Source organism: Scyliorhinus torazame, chromosome 13 (genome assembly GCF_047496885.1).
Source record: "Scyliorhinus torazame isolate Kashiwa2021f chromosome 13, sScyTor2.1, whole genome shotgun sequence".
Taxonomy (NCBI): domain Eukaryota; kingdom Metazoa; phylum Chordata; class Chondrichthyes; order Carcharhiniformes; family Scyliorhinidae; genus Scyliorhinus; species Scyliorhinus torazame.
This window is the reverse complement of record NC_092719.1, coordinates 77,807,598-77,829,929: the sequence shown is the minus strand read 5'-3', so window position 1 is coordinate 77,829,929 and position 22,332 is coordinate 77,807,598. Positions and strand designations below refer to the sequence as shown.

The 22,332-nt window shown below is 48.3% G+C and overlaps 1 protein-coding gene across 2 annotated transcripts in view; it reads left to right on the top strand.

The window, feature by feature from the left end:
• The window catches only part of bcat1 (branched chain amino-acid transaminase 1, cytosolic), a 118,290-nt gene extending 96,933 nt beyond the window's left edge, over positions 1–21,357 (top strand). For both annotated transcript variants that reach the window (XM_072471819.1, XM_072471818.1), the window contains exons 8-11: positions 7,313–7,398; positions 8,971–9,111; positions 13,659–13,733; positions 16,278–21,357. In XM_072471819.1, the coding sequence (XP_072327920.1) occupies positions 7,313–7,398; positions 8,971–9,111; positions 13,659–13,733; positions 16,278–16,319 (344 nt within the window). In that variant the 3' untranslated portion in view covers positions 16,320–21,357. The remainder of the gene's footprint in view (positions 1–7,312; positions 7,399–8,970; positions 9,112–13,658; positions 13,734–16,277) is intronic.
• The last annotated feature ends 975 nt before the right edge of the window (positions 21,358–22,332 follow it).

Below are 22,332 nucleotides of genomic sequence, written 5' to 3'. Positions count from 1 at the left end.
CAGGCTGATGCTTACCCCTCAAGACTGCAGTATCACCTCCCTTTCATGCAAGCTGCTCCCATGGCTAAGAGAGAACCCATGTTAAAGGAAAGGAGTGAGCCGGACTGACCCTGAAGATCACTGACAGTGCCATATGGGTGCCACACGTCATGGACAGCGGTGTGTGAAAGAGGAACGCATTGTTCTTCATTGCCTCAAGGGCACCTTTCCCTCTCTCCCAATCACAGGAAACCTGCTGCATGCACTGCCGCGTGCGTCAGCTCACCTCACCATCAGTCCCTTCCTGCTTTTCTTGGCTGTCCTTCACTGCCAAGTCGAGTGCTGCTTTAACACTGAGTTACAGGCAATTAATCTGGCTGGTGGAATAGAATGTTCAGTGTTAATGGTACATCAATCGAGTGTTAAAATGTATTCAGGTGCTGGGCAAGAACTGGGGATTTGCTTGTGCTCCCACAAACAGGAGCAGTGCCTGTAATTCTGCGGCTGTGAGGTGTCCGTGCTCCGCACATACATAGATGGCTCGAGGTTACGTCCCCTGTTTAGCTTTTTGAAGAGCCTGCTCCTCAGGTTTTGGCTACAATTCAGCCCCACGCTCCTGATCCTTGGCCACCCAGAGTGGAGGGCAAAACGCTACCACAGAAAGTAATTGAGGCCAAAACGATGTGTCATTTCGACAAGGTCTCACATAGCAGATTAATATGTAAAGATAAAGCGCATGGAATTGCGGGTGGTATCTTTAGATGGATTGAAAGCTGGTTTGCAGGCAGGAAGCAAAAAGTTGGAATAAATGGGCCTTTTTCTGATTGGCAGGCAGTGACCAGTGGGGTACCACAGGGATCTGTGCTAGGACGCCAACTGTTCACATTATATATTAATGATTTGGACACGGGAACTAAATCATAGAGTTTATAGTGCAGCAGGAGGCCATTTGACCCATCGAGTCTGCACCGGCCTTGGAAAGAGCACCCTACCTTAGCCCACACCTCCACCCTATCCCTGTAACCCAGTAACCCCTCCTAAACGTTTTGGACACTAAGGGCAATTTAGCATGGCCAATCCGCCTAACCTGCACATCTTTGGACTGTGGGAGGAAACCGGAGAACCCGGAGGAAACCCACACAGACATGGGGAGAAAGTGCAAACTCCGCACAGACAGTGACCCAAGCTGGGAATCGAACCTGGGACCCTGGAGCTGTGAAGCAACTGTGCTAACCACTGTGCTACCATGCCCCCCCCCCCCCCAATGTATTATCAACAAATTTACTGATGATACAAAGTTAGGTAGGAGGGTGAGCTGTGAGGAGGATGCAGAGATGTTTCAGTGGGATTTGGACACTTAAATGTCTGGGCACATGTATGGCATATGCAGTATAATGTGGAAAATTTATCCACTTTGCTTGCAAAAATAAGAAGGCAATTATTTGAATTGGAGTAAATTGAGAGAGGTGGATACTCAACGAGACTTTGGTGTCCTTGTATATCAGTCGCTGAAAGTAAGCGTGCAAGTACAGCAGGCAGTAAAGAAGGTAAATGGTATGTTTGTCTTCATAGTGAGAGGATTTGTGTACATGAATATGGATGGTTTACTGCAATTGTATAGGGCATTAGTGAGGCCATGCCTGGAGTACTGTGTGCAGTTTTGGTGTCCTTATATGAGGAAGGATGTTCTTGCTATGGAGGAAGTGCAGCGAAGGTTTACCAGGCTGTTTCCTGGGATAGCGGGACTGTCATATGAGGAAAGACTAAATCGGTTAAGATTATATTCATTGGAGTTTAGAAGAGTGAGAGGGGACCCCATAGAAACATATAAAATTCTAACAGAATTAGACAGGGTAGTTTCAGAAAGAATGTTCCTGATGGTGGGGGAGTTCAGAATTAGGGGTCATAGTTTGATGGCAATGGATAAACCTTTTAGGACTAAAGCGAGGAGAAATGTCTTCACCCAGAATGTGGTGAATCTGTGGAATTTGTTACAACAGAAAGTAGTTGAGGCCAAAACGTTGTGTAATTTCACGAAGGAATTAGACATGGCTCTTGGGGCTAAAGGGATCAAGGGAAATGGGGGGAAGGCAGGATCAGAGTATTGAACTTGATGATCAGCCATGATCATAATGAATGGTGGAGCAGGCTCAAAGGGCCGAATGGCCTCCTTCTCCTATTTTCTATATTTCTATGAGCGGGGTTACACAGTGTGAAAGGGGATGGGGGGGCTCCTTGTAAGCTTGATCCTCGGCCTGGCCTAAGTTGGACATAAATAGGTCCAGGCAGTGGGCAATTGAGGGGGGGTCATCCGACCTGACTGTCTGCCCCTCCGCTGCAGCTGCGTTCATGGCTCTGGGTGTCCTTGGAGAGGGAGCACGCGGAGACGACTGGCATGTTTCAGGTTTCTCCTGACCGGTGGGCCTCATGGGGGCTAAAGAGCTTCATTTGCCCCCAAAACATTTTAATTTTTTTCTTTAGTTACAAGGGCTATAAATTGATTTAATTAGCTTTATTTTCATCTGATTGATTTGTTAATTAGTTACATTTGTTTTACTGGAACTCAATAGAGTATAAGTAGCAGCGTGGGTGTTGGATTTGGAGTTGCTTGTTTCTTTGTAAATGATAGTTTAGAATTCTGTAAAGATGGGCTCCGGTTCTATCCTTCATTGCCAGGTTATCTAAAGTGTAAAATTTATCTTGCATCTAATTGAAACTCAGCTTTCCCTGTGCAACCTCTCATCAAATCTTATAGTAATGTGCCTGCTGTTTCTCCATAGCCTTCCAAATGTTTTCCTCTTTAAATGGACATCCCCCTTTATAAAAGTATCACTGAGTTTGGTTCTACTCTTTCAGCCAATGAGTTCTCCCTGAGAATCTGTTTAATCCGGATGACGTGAATGCATCACACCCACGCTGTGATGCCAGAATAGTGGTGCATGGGTTCTCCACCTGAATTATCAATTACCAGCTCTCAACATTAGTGCCATGGCCTCTTTGAGTGCATTCACAGTGGCTGCTGGTTCCAGGACCAATCTTGCTGCTGTCATTGCTGAACTGACAGTGGATTAAAGCTTTGCACACATGACAATTTATAATAAGAAGTAGCAACAAAAAAGCAACACATATTTGTATGGCACAAGAACAGAGGAAGCTGGAAAAATGCAGCAGGTCAGCCAGCATCCATCTGGAGACAAACAACGAACGCGATTCAGCGGCCTTGTCGCACCCATCTTAGTATCGGGATGAAGCCGTTGAATCTCATGAGCAGCCTCTCGCGAGCTTCGTGATGCGCAAAACGTCTTATGAGATTCTACGGAATCTCGCAGTGCGTCGTGATCTGGATCTCGCTCTCGCTGGGTGAGATCCAGCTTTGCATATTTAAATGAGCCATTCAACTTATTTAAATATCTTCAGCGGGATTCTCCGAACCCCTGCCGGGTCGGAGAATCCCCAAAGGGCGGCGCGAATCCCGCCCCGACGCCGGCTGCCGTATTCTCCGGCGCCGAGTTTCGGGCAGGGGCGGTGTTCACACCACGCCGGTCGGGGGCCGTTGGCAGCGGCACCCCCGGCAATTCTCTGGGTACCGATGGGCCGAGCAGCCGTCCGTTTTTGGCCAGTTCCGCTGGCGTGGGTTAGACATGGTCCTACAAGGCAGGAGCTGGCAGGTAAGTCGGCTGGTGCGGTCATCGGGGGGACGTGGGGGGATCCGGCCCCGGCGGGGGGGGCCCCCCACAGTGGCCTGGCCCGGGATCGGGGCCCACCGATCTGCAGGCGGGACTGTGCCATGGGGGCACTCCTTGCTTCCTGGCCAGCCCCTGTAGGGCTCCGCCATGGTCGGCGCAGATAAGACAACCCCCTGTTCATGCGCCAGAATACGCCGGCCGGTCTGCGCACGCGCGGAACCATGCCGACAGTTCCGCGCACGCGTGATATCACACCGGCCCTACGGCGCATGCGCAAACTCGCACTGTCCCTTCGGCGCCAGCTGGCGCGGCGCCAACCCCTACGCTGTCCACCTAGCCCCCGGAAGTGCGGAGAATTCCGCACTTTCGAGGGCTGTTGATGCCGGAGTGGTTCGCGCCGGTTTTCTCGCCGGCGTGGGGACTTAGTCCCGCGGAAGGAGAATCCCGCCTGTGTTCTCTGCATTCTCCCAGGGCCTGCGATTCACCGGCCGCACCTGGGAGACCTCCACAAGGCGCCATTATATACTGGTTCACACAAACGTGGGCCAGTCTTAATGGCACGTTGGGGGGGGGGGGGTGGTGAGGGGGTCTCCCAGGCCATTGGAGACCCCGGATGGTCAGGCATTGGGCAGGGTGCCCTGGCACTCCCTCTGGCACCTGGGCATCCAGGCACTGCTGGGCTGGCAGTGCCAAAGTTCCCAGGTGCCAGGTTTCCCATGCCAGGAGTTGGGCATGGTGGGGGGGGGGGGAGTGCTTTCTCATAAGAGATGAGGTGAGGAGGGGGTCTTGAGGACTCCTGGAAGCAGTAAGTTGGGTGAAGTGAGGGGGTCCGGAGGCCGCGGTGGGGGCGCTGATGGGGATTGAAGGATCAGGGCTGCCTTTAAAAATTAGCTCTCCGATCCGCGAGCAGTCTTAAAGTGCGGCCTTGACGGGGAGTTCCTTGCTGAGGTGAAATAAAACTGAAAAGTGCCATTCTCAGCACTTCAGCACCCCGCTAAGTGTGCCGTTCAGCAGGCTTTAACTCAAGTCCGCAGAACTGCGTCCAGAGTTAACGTTTTGAGTCCTTTGACTCTTCATCAGAACTGAAAGGGGGGGGAAATGTAGAAACTGCAACGAAGAGTAGCAACTTTAAGAACAAAAGACAGATGGTCTCGTGTGTAGACGGAGTTTTGCATTGAGACAATGCTTGTATGGATTATTTTGCTTTGAAGTCCCATCTATGTTGCAGTGCAGTGACTAGTTAGTGCACAGGAAGGTCCCACAAACAGCAGTGAAGTAATGACGAGACAACGGGCGGGATTCTCCAGCCTCCCTCAGCCGAGTGTTTCTCGGCGGCGCGCCATTCACGGGCAGCGGGATTCTATACTCCCGCTGCCTTTTAACGGGATTTCCTGTTAAAGCCGCCCCATGCCACCGGGAAACCCTCAGCCGGGGCCCTGGCGCCCGGGGGTTTCCCGACGGCGTGGGGCTGCCCCACAATGGGAAACCCCATTGACTGGCTGGCGTAACGGAGAATCCCGCCGGCCGGTCGGGGCAGAAATGTGGCACGGCGGAGAATCCAGCCCAGGGAATCCTAACGGCCGGAGAATTCCAGCCAACCTGTTTATTGGTTGATGTTGGAGGAAAACTCCCCTCCCCGCCCCACCCCTTTTCTCTAAACAGTGTCTTTTAATATCTTAGAACCTTATGAGAGGGCAACCAGTTTAATATTTCACCCGAAGGACAGCACCTCCAATAGTACGGCAACACTGGGAGCTTAGTCAACATCACATACTCAGGTCTCTTGGAATAAGATTTAAACTCTTCACCTGCTGAGTCATGGGCAGATTTGCCACCACTATGCCAAGGCTGTCACTTTCAGGGCTCGTTTTCCAATTGTGACTGTCCTTGGTGAGCAGGTGCTGAAGGTTTCCTTACAGGGAGAAGAGGCTGGTCACCTCCCGTCATTCTCCTGATCCTTTTTGACGCATCAAGCCGAGGTCTGGGAGCAGGTCACTGCTTGAGTGAGAACAGTGCAAGTCATACTAATGGTGAGAAATTGATATGTTTCTAATTGACTAATTCATGCAGTATATTTTTCATGACCATCCTGTTGTACCCTTTGTGGTTTCTTTGTGTCAAATATCGCTATGTGATCATTCGAATGTCGCCACAGTCCCAGATGACCATAGGCTGCTTTCTGCTTTTGAGGGGTGAGCTGACTGCTGGTGATTTAACCTGAGCGAAGAGCATGGTTGAGAAGGCGGGCCTTCATGCATAACGTCAGCTGGTACAGGAATTGAGCCCGCGTTGTTGGTGTCGCTCCTTATCACGAACCAGCGGTCCAGCCAACTGAGCTAAACCGACCCCCCAGATAATCCGAATAGAGGGAGAAAGAATGATGGAGGGATTGTTTAACAGTTTGAAGGAGAGAAACAAGGGGCTGCAGCAGTTCCCCCATTGACCTCGTGTTTGAATTGAACTTGAATACTAAGCTTTGGGCTTCGCCGAAAATTCTTACCCAAAGCAAGAACTGGAAACAGAAAAGTGCATATTTTTTAATCAGGGCAGCTTTAAGCATGGTGAGATATTGTGATGATTGACAAACGGACCAGGGTGAAGATTCTTTTTTAATCGCAGAGAGTTATTATGGTCTGGTATTGAATAAATTATTGGAGACATTTGCTGGATCAGGGCGATAGAACCATAAGATCATAAAACACAGGAGCAGAATTGGACTATTCGGCCCATCGAGTCTGCTCCACCATTCAATCATGGCTGATGCGTTTCACATCATAATCGCTGATCCCCTTATTAACAAGACCCTACCTATCTCTGTCTTAAAGACACTCAGTGATTTGGCCTCCACAGCCTTCATGCGACAAAGAGTAAAGAGTTCCACAGATTTACCACCGTCTGGCTGAAGAAATTCCTCCTCATCTCTGTTTTAAAGGATCGTCCCTTCAATCTGAGGCTGTGTCCTCAGGTTCTAGACTCTCCTAGCAAGTACAAACATCTTCTCCATGTCCACTGCACATAAATAAATAAATAAGTAATCTTTTATTGTCACAAGTAGGCTTACATTAACACTGTAATGAAGTTACTGTCAAGACCTCTCAGTATTCTGTAAGTTTCAATGAGATCTCCCCCTCATCCTTCTAAATTCCATCACGTACAGACCCAGAGTCCTCTCTTCATATGACAAGCCCTTCATTCCCTGGGATCATTCTTGTGAACCTCCTGTGGAAACCGCCCCCCCCCCCCCCCCCCCGCCCCAAGGCCAGCACAGCCTTCTTTAGATACGGAGCCCAAAACTGCTTGCAATATTCCAAATGAGGTCTAAGCAGAGCCTTATACAGCGTCAACAGTGCATCCCTGTTCATGTATTCTAGAACAGAGGCATTGAACTCCAATTGGAGAGCTCGATGAAAGAGCCAGCACGGGGTGTGATGGGCCAGATGGCCTCGCCCTGCACTGCACGGTGCTATGAAATGGAGCGGCGAGTGCAGGAAAACAGAAGAAATCTGGGGTGATAATGTGCTTTAACGAGCTGCCAAAGGGTACGTGCAGAATTGTACAGTTGGCTGGTTCACATCTGAGCACGTGCTGAATCAGTGTATTCGGCTATACATTGGCTAAGCACAGTCTGTTTTGTTTTCTTCCTTTAGAGGAAGAGCTGGTTACACCGCCGCTAGATGGCGTCATACTACCTGGAGTATTGAGACAAAGCATTCTGGATCTTGCACGCAAGTGGGTCAGTGAATATTGCTTAATGTAAGAGCATTAACTTTAATACATTCCAGTGACATATTAACCTAACCCTAACAGCTAATTTGGTGCCCCTAATGTGACATCAAATTTATAGGCTGCTAATCTCTTTGTTTAATTTTGATATGAGCATTAAATATTAATGCAATTTCTATCGGAATCTCAATCCCTACAAGGTTCAACATCGAGAATCAATGGCTATTATTTCCAGCTGAACAGACAACTGAATCTGACATATTAGTTCACATGATGTACTTCCATGGGGTGAATATTTGATGAGACCTGGGTAATTTTAATTTTATAAAAGTGTCTTCTTTATCTCGTTATGAACCATTCAAACTGGTTAGGGCGGGTTTCCCACATCCCCTGCACGTATTCCGCAGCGGTGGAGGAGGCCCACAGTTGGCCGACGGTTTTCCCGTTGAATGCATCCTCGAAACCGAGAAACCCGTGGCGATACTAGTAGATCCTGCCAGCGTGAATAGACATAAAATTCTGGACTATTGGGTGAGTTCTCCGCCTCCCCAGCCGCGTGACTCTTGGCGGCGAGCCATCGCTGACAGCGGGATTCTCCGTTTCATCGCTGGCCAATGGGATTTCCATTTATAGCCACCCCATGCCGCCGGGAAACCCACAGGCGGGGGTGTACAGCAGAACGGATACCTCGCCGACGGAGAGTTCACTTGTATGTGTTTCAAACTACCGTGTTGCATTAGTGATTTGAAGAAGTATCTAGAAAATTTCCTAAATTAATAATGTGAAAACGGGTGAATGGGACCTGATTACATATCACAGGATCACAGAATCACACAGTGCAAAAAAGGCACACTGAGTTTGCACCAACCTGTGAAAACACCTGAGCTACCTACCTAATCCCATTTACCAGCACTTGTTCCATAGCTTTAAATGCTCTGACGAGCCAAGTGCTCATCCAGGTATTTTTTAAAGGATGTGAGGCATCCCGCCTCTACCACCTCCCAGATAGTGCATTCCAGACCGTCATCACCCTCTGGATAAAAGGTTTATCCTCACATCCCCCCTAAACCTCCTACCCCTCATCTTAAACTTATGTCCCCTCCTGACTGACCCTTCAACTAAGGGGAACAGCTGCTCCCTATCCATGCCCCTCATAATCTGGTCATCCTTTAGTCTTCTCTGCTCCAGCGAAAACAACATAAGACTATCCAACCTCTCTTCGTAACTTAAATGTTCCATCCCAGGCAACATCCTGGTGAATCTCCTCTGCACTCCCTCCAGTGCAAACAAATCCTTCCTATAATGTGGCGACGAGAATTGCACACAGTGCTCCAGCTGTGGCCTGACCAAGGTTCCATACAACTCCAACATGACCTCCTTGCTTTTGTGATCTGTGCCTCAATTGATAAAGGCAAGTGTCCAATAGGTTTTTTTCACCACCCTATTGAACTGCCCTCTCACCTTCAGAGATCTATGGACAAACCTGCGCCAACCCCTCCAAGGTCCCTTTGTTCCTCGGAACCTCAGTGTCAGGCCATTCATTGAATAATTGTTTTTGTGTTTCTCTTATTTTGGAAAAAAGAATCAATTCAAGGTTGAAGAGCGTTCTATTACGATGAACAAGCTTGTTGATGCAATAAAGAACAACCGGATCAAGGAGATATTTGGCTCTGGAACTGCTTGCGTCGTGTGCCCAATAGGGCGGATCTTGTACAAGGGCGAGGTGAGAAAACAACACAAATATGCAAATTGATGAGGGGCTGGTAGCTGAAGTATGAGAGATATACTGACCGCTATGGACACACCATATGAAAGCACAGCTTGGGCGATGCCACCTACCTCCCAAATAACCTGGCAGAAAGGGGCCATGTTAAGGGGAGATGTGAGGTTGGGGGGTGGGGCTGGTGAAGAGTTTATAATGCGTCCAAGTCTTCTTTCTGACCTAATATGGAAATAATCCAACAAGAGAGGAAGCACCACTGGACCTGGTAACAGAAAATGAAGCAGAGCAGATCGGAGAGATAAATGGGAGGAATGTTTCGGAAGAGCTTATCCCAACGGAATAAAGTTTAAGATAATTACGGAGGTAATTATAAACAGTAAAACAGAAGCTTTTATTTATATGGCACCTTCAACCTAAAAAAGGATCCCAAGATACTTCCTTCACATTAACAGTTGGGGAAGCCAAAACCAAGATGCAAAGCTTTTCTTTATTGGGAGAGCTTATTGACTTGTTCAATCACTTCGTTCTCCCACTCAACAGTGTCCCAGCTATCCCCTATTTATACACCCCCAAAGACAATTAATAACCATCATCTGTTTCTCTTAACCTTAGCAATGGCTTTAACAAACCTGAACAATACAACTGATATAGATTGCCTTCTTCTCTAAATGAAAATTTTTGAAACTACAAAAACAATATTTTTTAAAAAGAAGCTTAGTCAAAAAGATATAAAATTACAGAGAAGGGAGGGTTAAGGGGTCAGGTTTGGAAGAGCCAATTAGAGTGGGAGGCATCATGTGTGGGGCATGGACAACAACATAGATCCCAGTTGGACCTAATGGCCTTATTCTATGCTTTAAATTATATGTGATAAAAGTGCTGTCTCATATTTTTGCACTGCCATCATCTGTGGTTCACATTTATAGTACAACCAACCATTAACACTTCATAGGAACATTATAAAGTAAAAATTTACACTGAATCACTGAAATAGATATTAAGGTAGATGATCGAAGCCTTGTGAAAAGATATAGGTGTTAAAAAAAGTGGTTTTAAATATCCTGCAGGTCACCAAGTAGCTTAAAAAGGCACTGTCAATAAAGCCAGATTGTTTGATATTTAGAACCATAGGACCCCTACATTGAAAAAAGAGGCCATTCGGCCCATCAAGTCTGCAGTGACCCTCTGAAAGAGCACCCTACCTAGGTCGACTCACCTGCTCAATCCCTGTAACCCCATCTAACCTGCACATGCCTGGGAATCAAGGGGCAATCTAGCATGGCCAATCCATCTAACCTGCACATCTTTGGACTGTGGGAGGAAAGCACAGCACCTGGAGGAAACCCTCGCAAACACGGGGAGAAAGTGCAAATGCCACACAGTCACCCAAAGCCAAGTGATAGTGTTTTTAACAAAGCAATACAAGACTGACAAATGTGATATCGAACCATACAAAGAAATATTAGGTCAAATGACCAAAGGCTTAGGCACGAGGTAGGTTTTAAGAAGTGGCTTAAATTAAGAAAGCAATGAGGAGAGGTGGAGGGAAGGAAGTCGAGAGATTAGGGCTCAGGGTACTCAAGACCACCAATGGTAAGCGATTATATTTGGGGGATGCACAAGAGGCCAGAATTAGAGAGGGCAGCTATCTTGGAGGGGCTGGTGGAGATTACAGAGATAGAGAGGGGACGAGGCCTTGGACGGATTTAAAAACAAGAATGAGAATTTTAAAATCAGGACATTGCTTGAATGAGACCAAAGATGCTGCAGGAAGTGACTGACGCAGACCTGATTGCCACCACATAGGTTTAAGGAGAGGTTTGATGGTTACATGAGAGAGATAGGAGCGTTATGGGGTCAGGGTGGGATTAGAGTGAGAGGTGGCATGTGTGGGGCAGGAACCCCCAGTTAGACCGAATGGCCATTTTCTACACTTTAAATTCTAATAAAATGATGTTTTATATTTTTCCCATGTCTGGGCAAAATACAAATGTTGCACAGGGCCAGAGACATGAACTCTCTTTCGTGAACTCTCCATACTCGCTCATGGCCTACGCAGGCCTTGCCATTTGCTGCAGATGAGGGACTCTTCCTTTTCATGAGATAATTTTATAAATGTGGAGCTAAGACCTAGAGTTATCTTTCCCAGCTGGTTGTGCTGCAAACCCATATTCCACTTACAATACAAGCTGCTCAAGCAACAGTTGCAGTCTTCTGTTGCTTGGCAGCTTACGATGCTCCATCTATTAGAACGGATGGATAGGGAACCATGAGACTGATCACGCGGAGACGGAAAACTCCGCCCGGCACCCTCCACCCTCGGGAAATGCTGCAGCGGAAGAGGCTTCTGTGGTGTTGCGATCCCAGCTGACGTTACTGCTGGAGAAGCCAGATCCCAGGATGGAATCTGGCTTGTTAGATCCTAAAGTTTTCTTTTTGCTTAGAGATGTGGATGAACAGAGTTACAGGACTGCCAATTAACTTTTGACAAAGAATAAAACATTTATTAGACAAGAAAAGAGTAACCACGATATACTAATCCTTCACCCAGCTATACCTTTACACAGATTTGTAAGGATAACACAAGTTACGAAATCTATTTTATACTCTAATGTTCTCAGTCTGCACACATTCCGTAAAATACATTAGGAAGACTGTGGACAGACACACCAAACTCTGAAACCAAGTGACAAATGTCACCCAAAACAACCTCTTTGGATTTCTCATCAAATTGCCCCAGATATAATCACACTGTGAACCAGCTGCTTTCACTGGAACTCTGGCTTTCACACCAGGGTTTCCAAACTCCCTTTTAGAAGAACACGCCTTGGAATTTTCTTCCAAATGATGCCTTTATCAAGGATCCACATCCAGGATTTCAGTCACTCCTGCCAATATTCTACTGCACTGGATTTTCACGTGCATTCAAGCTTCCGTGCAAACTCTTAGGTACCCAGCCATGCCAACAGAACACCACTGCTTCACAGGCTGTACCAAAGTGGCACCAACTTTAGGATCACCTTTGATGTCCGACTTCTCACGAGCTGGCATTTCCAGACCTGCACCTTGCAGCCCGATCATTAACTGGGAGCCTCTCTCTGCCCTTTACTTTAACTTTCTTTGACTTCACAGTGTTCCTGAGACATTCCTAATTTCTGGGACTTTCTGTTCTTTAGCTTGGGACTGTCTTTCTGTCCCTGTGCATTGTCTTGCCATTCTTGTAGTTCCTCTGGAATGCTTCTTGCCTACGGGTTGCCTGGTTCCAAACTGAAACCCAAGTGTTTCTGCTTTTCAGTGTGGGCCTCTGGTTGCTGTTAGTATTTTTGGAAAAACCCTGTAATTGATTTTGCATCGTAAAACCTTCATTACAATGCAGGCAAAGTTTAAAGTGAAACCAAATCTACAGACTTGCTGGCTATCTTTTTTAATGTGAAGCCAAGCTGAAGTTTTAAGCCTTTCTTGGCATACAAATACTAAAGCACAAAATTAAGCTTAAACTTATACTATTTTTAATACCCACAAAACGGATTACTTAATATAAATTACTTAAACCATCTATTTCCTAACAGTACTGTCACTTCCTCCCACATGAAGCGCTGCATAAAAGGGCAGCAGCACTTGACCATATAGCGGCGGCATCGCTCATTTGCACATTCTCCTTGATTCATTCTTTAGAGACATTTCTGAGGGAAGTAATGACATGGGATGTAAAAGTGATACTTTTGTATTTGTTTGATTAGCTGCTGATCGTCCCGGTAACTAACCATGGAATTAGTTATTTCCCTAGAGTGTTAGAAGTTTTTCTCCTTTCGCACTGCCTGTGACCTGTACACCCATCTGACCAATTTCACTGACAGGATTCGATAAGGATTGAAAGTGTAGTAGCGTATCCCCCTGCCCCAAACCATCTGTCATAACGTTGTCAAGTGTTCTGCAGCAACGTTCTGCTCTGGTCTGATGCAGGTGCTTGCAAATACCCCTTCCCTCCCACGCACTCCCTTAATATCTATACGTTGCCACTCTCCAACTTATCCAGTGTGAACTGAAGTTGCTGGTTGCTCTACAGTCCCCACTATTAATCCAAACCTCCAGACTATCCAGGAACACAATGCAGGCCCTAACTCAGAAAGATTATTTTGGCTAGTTACCCGCTCCTTGTATGTTTGCAGGACTGTTTGTGCCAATGCCATGTGCCAGCAAAACGCAGTGGACGGTAAAACCATCAAGAGTTTGTGGCAGTGAAATGACACTGGGAGCATCCCAAATTCTCCACTTGGCATTGTGGCTAACAGATTATCAAACCTGGGGGGAAACCTGACTTCTCCTGAAATCAGTGGAACTTTCCAACCAGTAAATACTGTCCTGCAAACAACCGGAATGCTTAATACAGTTTAACCAGCACCTTTGGAACTGACACCGCTGTGATGACAGCAGTTTGTGTTGTGTATCTGACATAGATGGCTGTCTAGGATAAGCACAGATGGTGTAAGCGACAGGAACATTATTATAGTCTTACAGTTTGTTTTCTTGCTCATTTATTTTTGCAGAATCTGCATATTCCGACCATGGAAAATGGACCGAAATTAGCATCACAGATCCTTGAAAACCTGACTGACATGCAAGTGAGTGTATAGGGTCATTTACCAGGTTACATGATACCAATGGATTGACAATGAAACATTTCAGAATCACTACATAAGGGGAGCATAACAAGAGGTTGGACTTAATGTCCAATGATTTATATTACCTCCAATCCACATGATGAATGTGTGCGCCTTGCTGGGATGTTTGTACTCTATTACGTTTAGCAGGGTGTTCGGTGTTTAAAATGCTGGAAGGACTCAATAAGATGTGCAAGGATGGACTTTATCCACAATCCAGGTCCAGAATCCAACTTCCGGATACTTTTCGGCCCCTGACCTACCTGAGGTGACCTACCTGAAGTGATTGTCGAATATAAATGCCCAATGTAATTGCCCAGCAGCAAGTTCTGCACCCAGTTAGTGGCACCCAGCATTGACAGGAGGCAGGAGCTGCCTGCAGAGGAAAGTGGCAAAGGCAGATGGCAGTCATGAAGGGGCATGTCGCAGCCTTGCCGAAGAGAGGAGATAGCTCCCTGGAAGGCCTGCACTGCAACCTGTCTGCTCATAAGATGACCAAATGGCCAAACTGAAGGTAACCCAGTGTGAGATTCTCCCCTTTTAAAAAAAAAACTTCCACTACAATCCATGCTGAACCCAACAATAGTGTGCGGCAATGCACCGGGCTATTCGGGATTAGCAGTTAACAAATTCAAAATCATCATCTCGCCATTCCTGGCCCTTTAACAAGGTCCTCAAGAAGCTTAACAGGACTTTAATCGTAGGCAAGGGGTTCAATGACCCCCATCTCCTGCTCTTTCTGTGAAGACTGAGCCACGTTAAAGTAGCAACAGGACCAGGGCCGCCTATTGGGAACGCAGTGTTAAAATCAATCCCATAGCTGTGTCTGTCCCTGCCAGCAAACCTAAATCAAGCCCAGAGGAACGATTCCCTCTGTTAGGGAGAATCTAAAGCCAGGGGCCTCGAGACTCACACCATTTCAGAGTGGAAAGCTTAAATGCTCACCCCCCGCCCCCCAGTTGATCAGCCAGTTGAATGGCAGACTAGGCTCAACGGGCTGAATGGCCTACCGCTGTTCCTACATGTGCAACGCTGGCAAGCTTGTATCATTTGCCCATCTCTAGTTCCCTTGAGGAAATTCAGAGTCAGCGGCTAGAGTGTGGAACTGGAGTGCCCTGTAAGTCAGACCAGGTAAGTGGGTGGCCCTTTCCCTCTCCGGAAGGTTAACAATGGACCAGATATTCATGACAATCCAGCCGTTTGCCTGCTCAGGTTTACCTGATACCGTTCAGTGAGATTGTGGCTTCAATGCCACTTTCCTCTCTGTCCACCATTACCCTTGAATCTCTTGTAGATCTGAATCTGTCTGACTCAGCCTTGAATGTATTCAATGTCCCAGCCTCCACTGCTCCCTGTGGTGGAGAATTGCAGACATTAATGATCCTCTGACAGATTAAAAACCCCTCCTCGGCCGGAATTATCAGGCCGTTGGGATTCCCTGTTCCCGTCGGCAGCACACCCTTGCCAGTGGGTTTCTGGGCAGAGTGGGGTGGCTACAGTGGGAAACCCCATTGACAAGCGATGGGGGTAGAGAAGCGCGCCACCGAGAAACACGCAGCTGGGGAACCGGAGAATCCCACCCCTCATCCTCATGTTAAATGGGAGACCCCTTATTCTGAAACTATGCCCCCTAGTACCAGATTCCCCCACACGGGGCTGTTTAGCACACTGGGCTAAATCGCTGACTTTTAAAGCAGATCAAGGCAGGCCAGCAGCACGGTTCAATTCCTGTACCAGTCTCCCCGAACAGGCGCCGGAGTGTGGCGACTAAGGGCTTTTCACAGTAACTTCATTTGAAGCCTACTTGTGACAATAAGTGATTTTCATTTCAAGGGGCAACATCCCTGCCTGTCAAATCCTCCTGAGAATCTTCGATCATTCGATCTGATCAGCTCTCATTCTTCTAAACGCCAACGAGTATAGGCTCTGACTGCACTCAGTACTGGCCTGGATTAGGTGACTGCTATTGTACACAACCAGCTCTTAGAGTTGTGTTGCACACTTTGGAAAACAATATTTAAAAGCTAGAGAGGGGTAATTAATAATAATCCTTAATGTCACAAGTAGGCTTACATTAACACTGCAATGAAGTTACTGTGAAAAGCCACTAGCCGCCTGTTCGGGTACACAGAGGGAGAATTCAGAATGTCCAAATTACCTAACAGCACGTCTTTCGGGACTTGTGGGAGGAAACCCACGCAGACACAGAGAGAACGTGCAAACTCCGCACAGACAGGTACCCAAGCCGGGAATCAAACCTGGGACCCTGGCGCTGTGAAGCAACACTGCTAACCACTGTGCTACCATAATTTAAAACTTTTGCCACAAGATAGAAAAATGAATGCTTGCAACACAGAAAAGAATCATGGAGAGGAAGTATGCAGATAATTGTAATGTGTTGATAATTGCATTGTGTTCCCTTCTTTTGGCAACACATGAATTTGATACATGTGTGCGCAGTTTGAGCCCCGCCACATGCTAATAGGATTTAAATATCTTTGACAGTACGGGAAAGTGGCGAGCGACTGGACCCAGATAGTGGTCTGAAAGTTTGAATCTGATTGAAAGCAGACCGAGCAAAACGCTGAGCAACAGACGGATGGCCAGAACCAGACCAGCACAAACTGCAGCCCAGCGGCAGTGAACATCTGACGGAGGTTCGTGGCCGCTGCCTGCCCCCCCCCCCCCCCCCCAAACAAAAGCACAAAACATTTTTTGTAACTCAAACCTGACTTGTAATTGTGTGTACTGTGCACTACCTTCCGCTCGACAGGAGGACCCATTGACAAACCAGCAGGGCCACTGGGCCGAACTGTCTCCTCGCGGATCCTAAATTCCGCCTTGTCCATGAACTTCAGCACTTGTCCTATTCACAGCTCTCTCCGTTTTTGCGACAACTGTGTGTGATATTGACTCGCGATTCACAGACGTTTCATCGCCTTTGACATACGACTAGAATACCCTCCGGCCAGGATGTCAGGGCCTGTTGATTCAGTGTTCCTCGCTGCAGCCAGCGACTGAGCAGAAAGGAATTTGTACATGAGCCGTCATTGATGAGCTGCTGTTAGGCTAGTGGACCGTACAAAATGGGAGATAATTTTCCCAACCAAACAAAAATAGATTAATGTCTGGAATCGGGGTCAACATCACATTATATTTTATGCTCATAGCATCCTAAATGCCTTTGAATCATATTGTATCAGTAATAGTGACACACAAGCAGTGATCCAACATGAGTATTGTAACCGGGTAGTTTTAAGAGTTGAAAATGCCATATAAAGATTCCTACATGTGAATTGAAAGCCTATAAGCGAACGTCAGAGGATCAGATGACAGCAAGTGAACCTTTCATCATGTTTAATCAGCTTTTAATGCATCCCTGATACTGTATCACTAGCAATATAGGTATATATACTGTGTAGTTGACTTTTTAAAGGTAAAATATTAATTATTTCCTCTATGTCTGTTCTCGGGGCACAGGTGATGCTCAGGATTGTATTTATTCCATTTCATTAGGGAGGGGTCTTTCCCAACATTATTTCAGACTGTCAGGCTCTGGCTGAAATCTGGGGCGAAATTCTCCCCCAACGGCGGTATGCCCGCCGACTGGCGCCAAAGCCGGCGCCAATCAGACGGGCATCGCGCCGGCCCAAAGGTGCGGAAGGCTCCGCATCTTTGGCGGCCTAGCCCCAACTTTGAGGGGCTAGGCCGACGCCGGAGGGATTTCCGCCCCGCCAGCTGGCGGAAATGGCGTTTGTTTCCCCGCCAGCTGGCACGGAAATGCGGCGCATGCGCGGGAGCGTCCGCGGCCGCTGTCAGTTTCCCGCGCATGCGCAGTGGGGAGAGTCTCTTCCGCCTCCGCCATGGTGGAGGCCGTGGCGGAGGCGGAAGGGAAAGAGTGCCCCCACGGCACAGGCCCGCTCGCGGATCAGTGGGCCCCGATCGCGGGCCAGGCCACCGTGGGGGCACCCCCCGGGGTCAGATCGCCCCGCGCCCCCCCCCCAGGACCCCGGAGCCCGCCCACGCCGCCTGGTCCCGCCGGTAAATACCAAGTTTGATTTACGCCGGCGGGACAGGCAATTCCTGGCGGGACTTCGGCCCATCCGGGCCGGAGAATCTAGCGGGGGGTCCCGCCAACCGGCGCGGCCGGATTCCCGCCCCCGCCCAATCTCCGGGAGCGGAGACTTCGGCGGGGGTGGGGGCGGGATTCACGGCGGCCAACGGCCATTCTCCGACCCGGCGGGGGGTCGGAGAATGACGCCCCTGGTGTGTAGCTCTCCAGCTGCACAGCCAAGATTTTAGACCAGATTTTCAGGCACTCTGAAAAAATATAAAAGTGGGGGGGGGGGATTAGCTCTCAGTTTGGCGGTGCGGGACCTGATTGAGCTGGCAAGGCTCCACAGAGATCGGGGTGTCATATTTAAAGGGCGTCCCGAACAGCGCAGAAAGTAGATGCCCCCCCGCAATCCCCCCCTAAGGACATGGAGTACCCCCCTCACCACAGCACAAGCAGTGGGGCTCCCGCCTTTTCCCCCAGTCCAGCACAATGCCAACGTCGCCCCCCCTGCACACCCTCCCCCTCGCAGCCATCGGGGCCCCCTCCACCCCGCTGCACTCTCCCCCTCTTCACGCACCCCGCTCGACCACTCCTCGTCCCCTCACCATGGTAGTACCAGGGGCATTCTCTCCCCTATCCTCACCCCCAATCTCTCCCCAACTGCAGCCTTAGGGACACCCCCCCCCCCCCCCCACTCACAGGCATCAGCCCTCCTAAAAATCTGTAAGGGGAATCCCTCCCATAGGACTCCTCAGAGGTTGGAACTGCCAGGTTGCGAGTGCTAATCTGTGCCAACCTGGCAGTGACAACCTGTACCGGGGAGGGGGGGGGGGCGGCGGGGGGGGGGGCCTGCCCCCCCCCCTCCACTCCTGGGGGCTATACTTACCATGAACACCCCTGCGGAATTCCCTTAACTGTTTCCTGTCTTCACAAACCTGTTGTTAGTGTCACCAATCTGACGTCAGTTGGCAAGGTTTGAATATTAAGTGAGGGGGATCATGCGGTGGGGGAGCTTTCTAATCACATTAAAGCAAATTTAAATGTATTACAATGAGGTTCTCACCCTTTGTGGACAGGAACCTCATTATGTCATACGTGAGGGGTGTGGAAAATCGGGAAACACGATCTCGCCGGTGAGAATCGCGTTTCCCGACTCGTGATATTTTGCGCCCATGTCGCCAGAAAAATCGAACCCTTGGAGTCACATGTTGGCTCAATTACAGCAGGTTAATAGATATTTATTCGATAAGGGTATTAAACGATATGGAACAAAGGCATGCAATAGACTTAAGATACAGATCTAACAGATCACTTAACTTACTGAACAACAGAACAGACTTGAGAGACTGACTGGCCGCCTCCTATATTTTTAATATTCTGTCACAGGATGTGGGTGTCACTGGCAATGGCAGTGTTTGTTACCCATCCCTAATTGCCCTTCAGAAGGTGGTGGTAAGCCACCTTCGTGAATCGCTACTCTCACATGTAGGCCAGACCAGGTAAGGATGGCAGATTTCTTTCCCTATCGGATGTAGGTGAACCAGATGGGTTTTATGGCTATCGGTATGATCAGCATTATTGAGAACAGGGGTGGAATCTTCTGGAGGTGATGGGGTCTCATCTGCCGGCTGGAGAGAGGGATGAGAGATGCGCATTGCCCCTTTTGAGGGAGGCCCAGCAACCCCCAGCCAATCAGGCCGTTGAAGGGCCACGAGCAGGACTTACGCTGGGATCAGGGCCCTGGGAGGGTGGCGGGGGAGGGGGATGAGGGCAGGGGGTCCTCCATATTGGCTGGCAACGCTTTTGCTCAGTTGCGTCATTGAGGACGAGGTGGGCGCTGCGGGAACGGCATCCACCGGAGGCACATAATCAAGGAGTGATCCACACCACAGATAAATAACTGTGGGAAGAGTTTCACGGGCGTAGGAGTGGGTTAGCAGCAAGGGCCAGGGGTCGGGGGGGGGAGGAGGTGGATGGCTCTCAGTGGGCACCTCTTTCCCATTGCTGGGTCCCTGACTCAGGCCTTGGAATGAAGGACCCTACCCTGGGAGGTGATGAGTTAGGCTGCACAGGTTTACCCGTGTGCGCTGCCTGGCAACATGACTGTGGTCATATTAGCCGTTGCTGGATGAGATCCTTAAGTGGTCATTAGTTGTCACTTAAGAGCCTCAATTGGCAGTGTGGTTCCCATTGCAGACTTAATCAGTGTAGAGGTAAGAAGGTGGCAGGGTTGCTCACTTAACACCCTCCCGCCCAATTAAATGCCCTCCCCATTCCCAAACGCACCACTGGAGAGGGGGGCAGATTATGCCCTAGTTTTAAATTCCAGATTTAATTAATTATTTTAATTTAAATTCCATGGTGGGATTTGAACCCAAGTCCCCAAAATCTGGCCTCCTGGGTTACTGGCGCAGTGACACTGCCAACACATCACTATCTCCTCTAACCTCCCTTCCCTGAAGGGTATGCAATGGTCAGCTGGGCCCATGCGGCAACCCAGCTCTATCCTGCCTTGGTTTGATATTTCTCATTGCCAGCCTACAGATTTTCTTGAATTGAGTTTCCCCGGTGCTCCGATGGTCTTTGAATCCATATTCTCAGGGTCGCTGGTCCATTATTGCAACCATCATCTTCGGACTTTAGCTGGGGTGGGGGATGCTGTTGTCCTCTGAGCTCTGCAGAACGTTCCTGTCCTTCAGGACTCATGGAATACACTGTTATGTGACCAGCAAGCTTTTATTTTACCTAGGATATCAAAGGGTTATTCACTACATACTGTATATGCTTATTTATATATACAAAATATATATATATATAGAGAGAGACAGTGATAGAGACAGGAATTGCGAAGTTCAGCTTTGGCGATATGGGTACAGGACCCCCAGATGGAGCTGCAGAGGGATTGCTCCACTGCCTTTCAGGTGAGATATAAAGTTGAGGCCCTGTCTGTCCTCTGTTCCGGCTGTAAAAGATCTCAGGGCATTATTTTGACAAAGAGCTTGGCCAACAGGTGTCAGCTCAATCACCATCACTAAAACCTATGGTGCAGCCATTTATCTCAGTGCTGTCTCTGGGATCTTGCTGTGTGCAAATTGACTGTTTCTCAACTTTCACATGTAACTGCACTTCAGGAAGTACATCATTGACTGTGAAGCATTTTAGGCCATCCCAAAGATGCTATGTGAACGCAAGTTCTTTCTTCTGACTGTCTTTACTATCTGGAACCATTGTTCCTTTGGCCGCAGGGCAATCACGGGGGTAACACTCGGACCGCTTTAAGATACCACACGCCCCCCAGAAATTTAAAGGTACCAGACAGGGTAAGCACAACAAATAACAATTGGAGGGATCGTTGACTGGGATCTGCGTTTATATCTAAGAAATCATTGTGCAAACAGTGTCTGCTTTGTAATTGCGTGACTTTTCCATCCTGTTTAATATAGTTTTGCTGAGTGGAGTTGTACTATTGATTATATACATGACCATGGAAGATGCTGTGTTCAATAAAATGTTTGTTGTGGAATCTTCCTTTTCTCGTTGTGCTAGTGTCTGTTTTGTTTCAAGAAAGTGGTATCATGAAAACTCAATTCGGAATTCATAATTCAGTGGCTAGCACTGCTCCCTCACAGTGCTAGGGATCCGGGTTCGATTCCGGCTTTGGGTGACTGTCTGGGTGGAGTTTGCTCATTCTCCCTGTGTCTGGGTTTCCTCTGGGTGCTCCGGATTGCTCCCACAGTCCAAAGATATGTGGGTTAGGTGGATTGGCCATGCTAGATTGCTCCTTAGTTTCCAGAGGTGTGCAGGTTACAAGGATAGGGTGGGGCGGTCGGGGGAGTGGACATTGGTAAAGTGGTCTTTCAAAGGGTTGGTGCAGACTCGATGGGCCAAATGGCCTCCTTCTATGATAATTGGAAGGAACAACAACAATGGAACATTTCCATCACCTGTAAATATACGTCATTCATGATAATATGGAGGTGACAATCTCTTATTAAGAGTCAATGGAATTATGATTATTTGCATGTCAGAAGATAGAAGCTTCAAGCTTGGCGAGATTGAAACACTTAACCTAGGTGGCCACTTTAATAAGCGACGTTTTATTTCCACAAACGATATGTACACGGTCTGCAAGAAATAACGCACTCGTGCAGCATATTGGTTCCAGTCTTCAACACCGGTGTCAAATGCATCTAACCGTCCAAACAGAGGCATGGTGAATCAAAGAAATCCAAAACTGGGTCCAGAAAATCAGGGAGGTGGCTCAGTTGAGTAGGTCGCAGTGTCCACCGCAAACCAGTTAACTCCTCGTCGCCAGTTTAATAAGGATACGGGGAGTCCACATCGAGTAAAATAAAAAAGTAGGTAATACAAACGATTTGTACACTACCAGGTACATTCCAAACGATTCTTTCCGAGGTCGGTGCCTTACTGGCAGACCTCATACACATGGGTTAATTGAGCGAACCCGCCCCGAGTGGGAGAGCTCGTGCTCCGCAAGGAGCA